General features: G+C 41.6%; 1 protein-coding gene across 2 annotated transcripts in view; it reads left to right on the top strand.

The window, feature by feature from the left end:
* Positions 1-751: 751 nt before the first annotated feature.
* Positions 752-6,799, top strand: part of Hsf5 (heat shock transcription factor 5) — a 39,806-nt gene continuing 33,758 nt past the window's right edge. The window contains exon 1 of one of the 2 annotated variants that reach the window (XM_078042314.1): positions 752-1,413. In XM_078042314.1, coding sequence (XP_077898440.1) covers positions 798-1,413 — 616 coding nt within the window. In that variant the 5' untranslated portion in view covers positions 752-797. The remainder of the gene's footprint in view (positions 1,414-6,799) is intronic. The other variant, XM_005321578.4, reaches the window with a different exon arrangement.

Genomic DNA, 6,799 nt, shown 5'->3' with positions numbered 1-6,799 from the left:
TGAGTAAACTGAGCAAAATATTGGCTTAGAAGCATGTATTTTTAAGATATAAAATGCTACTATCTAGGGGCTGGGGTGGTGGCTCAGTGGTAGAGTGCTCTCGCCTAGCATGCGTGGGGCACTGGGTTCGATCCTCAGCATCATATAAAAATAAAGATATTGTGTCGCATAAAATGAAAATAAATTTTTAAAAAATGCTACTATCTAAAAAGATGAATTTATTTACTTGGGATATTGCACCTCCACCCCCACCATTATTTTTTGGCAGGAGCGGCAGTTCAGCTGTTGGTTCAAGTTAGAGTTAGGTCCTTTGTTCTCAGGAACGTGGCTCTGCGTTGCTTAAGGCAGACTTGTCTGCATTCTGAATCCCCACATGCTGGCTGTGCTCAAGTACCCGACCCTTGGTGTTCCACTGTGGATAACTGGGCTTCTTTCTTTGCAGGACTTAGAACTCCCTGGTGGGCGACGCTCCTCCGCCCGCCCGGGCGGTTTGGGGACGCCAAGGAATGTGGCCTTCTCCCATCCATGTCCCAGGCCGCCGCTGGCGTCCGGTGGCGCTGGCCTCGCGCCGCTTAGTGGGAGGGCCGCCTCGCGCTGCGTTGGCCACGCGGCAGGAACTCGAGGCCCCATTGGCCGCGCTGGAGTGCGCGGTAGGGACTCGTGCGCCAACGGTCCCGGGGTCTGCAGCGTCCGGGCGCTGGCAGGAGGGGGCAGGGCGAAGCGAAGGCCGAGGGGATCGAGAACGGGGTGGGAGAGCCAGGCTCGGTGGGGCGAGGCCCAGGGCCCGGGCGGGGGTGATGGAGGAGGCGCTGCTCTCCACCCCCATCAACCCCAACAACTTCCCCGCCAAGCTGTGGCGGTTGGTGAACAGCCCCCGGTACCGCTCGATCCGCTGGGATGGCCGCGGCGAGGGGCTTCTCATCGACCAGCCGCTCTTTGAGGCTGAGCTGCTCAGTCCGCCTGGGCCGGGAGCTGGAGGCGGCAGTGGCGCTGGGGGCAGCGGCGTGGGGGCCACCGGGGCCGAGCCCGAGCTCTTCAAAACCACCAACTTCACCAGCTTCATCCGCCAGCTCAACCTCTACGGCTTCCGAAAGGTGGTGCTGGGTGGGCCGGGCGCGGCGGGGCCAGGGCCTGGGCCAGGGGCCGGCGGACCGGCGGGCGATGGGCCACTCCACCACTTCCACAGCCCGCATTTCCGCCGTGATCAGCCGCAATTGCTCGTGCACCTCAAGAGGCTCACCAGTGCCAACAAGGCCAAGCTGGCGGCCGGCCTGGAGGTGCCCTGCCGCCCACCCAACCGCTTCCAGAGGCTCCTCATCACGTCAGCCTCCGCCTCGGCCTCGGCCTCCACCTCCCCGCTGCAGCACCAGGATCCGCCGCCGCCGCCCGCGGGGCCCCGGCCAGAGCCGCATGGTGAGTCTGGACGCTTGGATACTCGCCCTCCGTGGGCACACGGGCAGCAGGGTGCTACAGCCAGAGAGTATTTCTGCACATCCTCACCTAGGTGGTGTGGCGAGGGTGCTGGGGACCCGCTTCACTAGCATCACTCTCGCCCCAGTGCTCTAGATTGAGTGTGTGAGCATTTAGCTTCTCTGTGTCCACTAGCAGCAAGAGGGACTTCTGCTTTAGGCTCCCCCCCTTCCCCAAGAGTTTGAACCTCAAGAATTTACCAGCTTCCCAAAGCCCATAGTCATTTACCTTCCCAGGACCCAGTTTCTCTACTGTGACCATCTAGAATAAATAGTCCTGTTGTGAAGCACAGGGTCTGAAAGAAACCGAGAAGGGCCTGTATTGCTCCAGCAGGAAGCAGAGCACAGTCACTCTGCAGGTTAAGGCGTCAAGGAACAAAGTCACAGCTAAGAAAACTTAGAACATTGTACAAACCAATGGAACGTGGGAAGTTGGAAAAAGGTACCTTGAATGGAAGTTTGTCCTTGAAGGGATATACGACTACCTTTCACTACCTGACACATCTAAGAAATCTTGGAAGAAGTGGTATAACAGTAATAAGATTTAAGTTTCCAAATAATGTGTAGCATGGTAGACATTGTTTGTATCTCTTAAGGGCAAAAATATAGATTTACAAGATATTGTTCCTATGTAGAATGAATTAGCTAAATATTTCTTTTGTTTCAGTTAATGAGAGCTTGATGCCCATGACTTAGGTGTTATGCTTAGACAAACAAGGCAAAAATGGTTTACTTGTTTCAGTTAAAAAGAATTGTAGAAAGCACACATTTATGGCCTTTGGATTTTTCACTACTAGCCATACTCTTTCAGCATTGAAAAGTCTTTATGTAAGTCAGCATTTAAATAAATTCAGAAACCCTAGCAATAGAGAATTATTTTATGGATCTGATATTCTTACCCCTCTGCAAGGAAGGTGAAGTTGGCAATATTCCCTTTCTCCTAGTAAAGAGTCTAAGATAGGAAACAGTACACTAAGAAAGCAACAGAATATGATGAAAATTTATTACTCTGCTTCAGCTAGGAGAATAACAAACATTTTCAGCATTATCATGGATTTAGCATAGAGAAATCTGAGTTATTTTTTTTTGAGTTTCAGAAAAAATTAAAGTGTGCAAATAACACTGTGTTCAATTTTACTTAGGCCCAGTACCAAGACAGTACTTTCTTCATTTGGAATTTAGAAGATAAGGGACCAGGTTTTGTGTCTGTGGAGTTTAGAAGATAAGGGACTAAGTTAGAGTTCTGTTGTCAACTTGGGGAAATAGCAGTGGCAGAGGAATGTTCTAAAGGAATTCTAAAGGAATATCAAGCCACTTCCAGGTGATGGCCATTGATTTCAATGGTGAATTATATGGGGAAAGACAATGGAGACAATACCGTGGTAGACATTTGGCAGAATATCTTGACATGGTCCTTTTTTGTTTTGTTTTTCTCCAGGTTGTGTCTCTAGTGGGCATAAGGAGAAAAGACTAGAAAATATATTCTTGGGAGAAATGGGATAACCATTTCAAACGAAGAAACATGTAAAAGCCAACTTTTGCTTGCCTTTGTATCTTCTTTGATCCTGCTCACTTACTTTTTTTTTTTTTTTGAGGGGTACTGCGGATTGAACCCAGGAGTACTTTACCACTGAACTACATCCCCAGCCCTTTTTACTTTTATTTTGACATAAGATCTCAATGAATTGCCCAGGCTGGCCTTGAACTTGAGATTCTTTTGCTTCAGCCTTCTAAATAACTAGAATTACTATACCCAGTTTCTCTAATCTGCCTTAAACCAATTTGTATTCTAAGGATAGAGTTCATTTTAATTAAAGAAATACAAAGAAAGATTATCTAGAATTTGATTTTTTTCACTTATAATTCAGTTATTGGCATTTTAAAGATTACTGTTTGTTGAGAATAATTAATCCATTTCTTCTCGGTATAGGTAATATATTAATACCTAGGTAATTGTTATTTTCATGCTTTTTTTTTTTTTTTTTTTTGCTATTCTACCTGTTGGCACGTGCAGAAGGATGTTAATTGTGGATTGTGTACTTCACAGCCTTGCTTTACTAGGGAATTGTGTTTCTGATTTAGGTGGAATATAATTCTGTTATAGATTCAAGAATACCAGTACAACGTTGTTTTGTTCTCTTTATATTTTCTTTTTTAAATACTTATTTATTTTTTTAGTTATCGGCAGACACAACATCTTTATTGGTATGTGGTGCTGAGGATCGAACCCAGGCTGCACGCATGCCAGGAGAGCATGCTACCACTTGAGCCACATCCCCAGCCCTGTTCTCTTTATATTTTCTAAGTCCTTGGCTTTTCTATTTTTTCCACACCTAATTTTTATTCTACTTGAGTCTTGCATTGATTATATGCCTGAGTACACTGCTGCTTCCTAGTTTTCATTTTGTTTTCTGTCTTCTACTTCAGTTTATGGTTTGAATATTCTTTTTTACAGTAAAATCATCTATTCTAGGACCTAGTTCTCTTATTTAGATCCACTGAGCCAACTGTCTTGTTCACCTTTCAAGAATGTACTTGATAAGAAATGTGAAGATCCCATGTTTTTCCCTTTTTTATTCATCTGCTTTTGTTATTTTGTTTTTGGTGGCAATTTATTTTCCAGTATTTGTTAAAATGTTCTAAACTAAGTAGCAAGTCTGGGAAATAGATAATCTCTCTTTGCCTGGGTTCAACAGGCAAGTTTTGGGATTCTTCCCTGGCAATTGATTAGTTTCACTTCTAAAAAAGGAGTAGAATCTTTAAAAACAAAACCATTCTACCCTACATTTCTAGAATTCAGGACTCAAACTTTGCCAAATATATCTTAGAGATAATGACATAGACGAATCTTTATAAAGTTTGTCAGAATACAGCCCTATGAGGTAACACTTAATAGAAGAATAACTAAGAGGTGAATGTATTTCAGGACTTCATTTAAAAAAAAAAAAACAAAAGAATGCCCTTCTAATCTTGACAGTATTGTTATGTTATCAGCATTTAAAATAGATAATTAGCTGGGGTTGTGGCTCAGTGGTAGAGTGCTTTCCTAGCATGTGTGAGGCCCTAGGTTCGATTCACAGCGACGCATATAAATAAATGAATAAAATAAAGGTCCATCAACACCAAAAAAAAAAAAATCTGTTAAAAAAATAAAAGAAAATAGATAATTAACCATCACTCAAGTTTATCATGATGGAAGTAGAATTTATATTTTAATTCAGATATAAACTACAATTTGAGAAATCAAGGTAGAGAATTCTTTATTTTGCCGCTTAAGTTATTGACATTCTGAAAATTAATTCATAGGTTATCCCTGAAGAGGGTAGAAGAACTAGCGAGCTACTGACTGTAGGCAACATGTAGTTTTGTCATTTGAAGATACATCCAAGGAGAAATCAAGTGGGGGTAGTTTGAGACACCTAGAAATATCCATTGTGAAGAGTAACAATTTTTTTAGGAAAACAGGATTGTCAGTTGCAAGTTCAAAGTATGCATACATATGGAATTACTAGTCAAATAGCATCATAAAAACTAGTTTTGGTACTTTAAAGGAATAGTTGTTTTAAAGAGATGTATAATTAGAATATAATCAGTCTTCTGAATTAGGATTTTTATTTCTCTCATTAGATGATTTTTATTTCTCTCATTAGATTGATTTCCAGGCCTCCAGAATTGAAAGTTTTCTAATCTAATTATTTTGAAAAGTAGCGTTTTGGGAGAGGGAGGGCACTGAGGATTGAACCCAGGGCCTTGCACATGCTAGGCAAGCACTCTGCCACTGAGCTACATCCTCAGCCTTTTAAAATTTTTATTTTGAGACAGAGTCTCACCCAGGCTGGTCTTGAATTTGCAATCTTTCAGCCTCAGTCTCTCCAGTAGCTAGGATTACAGATGTGCACCACTATACCTGGCTAGAATATTTGAGTATCATCTTTCAACATGTAGTTTAGGACTTGAGTAGCATGTAAGATAGATTTTCCCTCTGTTTTACAGATTTATGAAATAAATTGAATCTAATTTGTAAACCACATAATTTTAACAGAGAACTTTTTTACATTTATTTGTTTATTTTGTATTGGGGATTGAACCCAGGGGCACTTAACCACTGAGCCACATCCTCTTCTCTTTTGTATATTTTGTTTAGGGACAGGGTCTTGCCAAGTTGCTTAGGACCTCATTAAGTTGCTGAGGCTAGCCTTGAACTTCCTATTCTCCTGCCTCAGCCTTCTGAGTTGCTGGGATTACAGGCATGTGCCATCATACCAGGGACAGAACTCTTTAGGAGTAAATTAGGCTATCTTTGTTTATATTCAAGAATCATGATCTATAAAATAAAGTTTAGCCTACAACACTTATATTCTTTCTTATTACATACTGTTACCTCCTCTCTCTCTCCCTCATGTTTTCACTTTCTACCTTACTAGATAAAGGAAAGAATTATGTGCATGAGAATCTTTTGAAGCTGGTATGTTTTAACAACTCTCCAGATGATTCAGATGTATATCAGTGTTTGAAGGCCACTGAGATCTGGGCAGGGTCACTACTAGAGAAACCTAAAGGAAAAAAAGACCAGGGAAAATGATGGGTTGATTTAGAGACAGGGTCTCAATGAGTTGCTTAGCACCCCCACTGTTGCTGAGGCTGGCTTTGACCTCCTGCCTCAGCCTCCTGAGCTGCTGGGATTACAGGCATGGGCCACTGTACTGGCTCATTACATTATTTTTGGCTCATGTCATTATTTATTCTACACATTTTTTATGTATATGATAGAGTGCTTATTTTTCTGATCATTAATAAGCTTCCCCTAAAAGGTTTGAAAGAATGAATGGAAAACTTCTAGGGAGTAGTTTACACTTTGGAAAAATCTAGGTCAGTCAACTGAGGTAAAAGGTAATGATATGGCTGGGGGCTGGCGTTGTAGCTCAGTGGTAGAGCACTTGCCTCACACATGTGAGTTATTGGGTTCGATCCTTAGCACCACATTAAGAAAAAAAAATAAAGGTATTATGTCCATCTCCAACTAAAAATATTTTTTTATAAAGATAATATGACCAAAATCATCTATAAAAGGGTTTAATTTGAATGTTTTATTTAACCTTTGATTTAATGATGTTGGACTTTACCTCTTATGACAGTAATTTGAGAACAAAACAAAAGGTTGTTTATTCTTTCAGCATTGTATGTATAAATCCATATTCTGGATTCTGAACTTGCTTTTGCCGAAACTAAATTTCTGTTGTGTTAAACAGCTGATAGGTGAACAAGAGTATTTTTTTTAATTGTTGAATCCTTTTAAAAATGTTTTTGTATTTTTTATACCTTTATTTTAT

Source organism: Ictidomys tridecemlineatus, chromosome 3 (genome assembly GCF_052094955.1).
Source record: "Ictidomys tridecemlineatus isolate mIctTri1 chromosome 3, mIctTri1.hap1, whole genome shotgun sequence".
Lineage (NCBI taxonomy): Eukaryota > Metazoa > Chordata > Mammalia > Rodentia > Sciuridae > Ictidomys > Ictidomys tridecemlineatus.
This window is presented reverse-complemented; position numbering and strand designations above follow the sequence as displayed.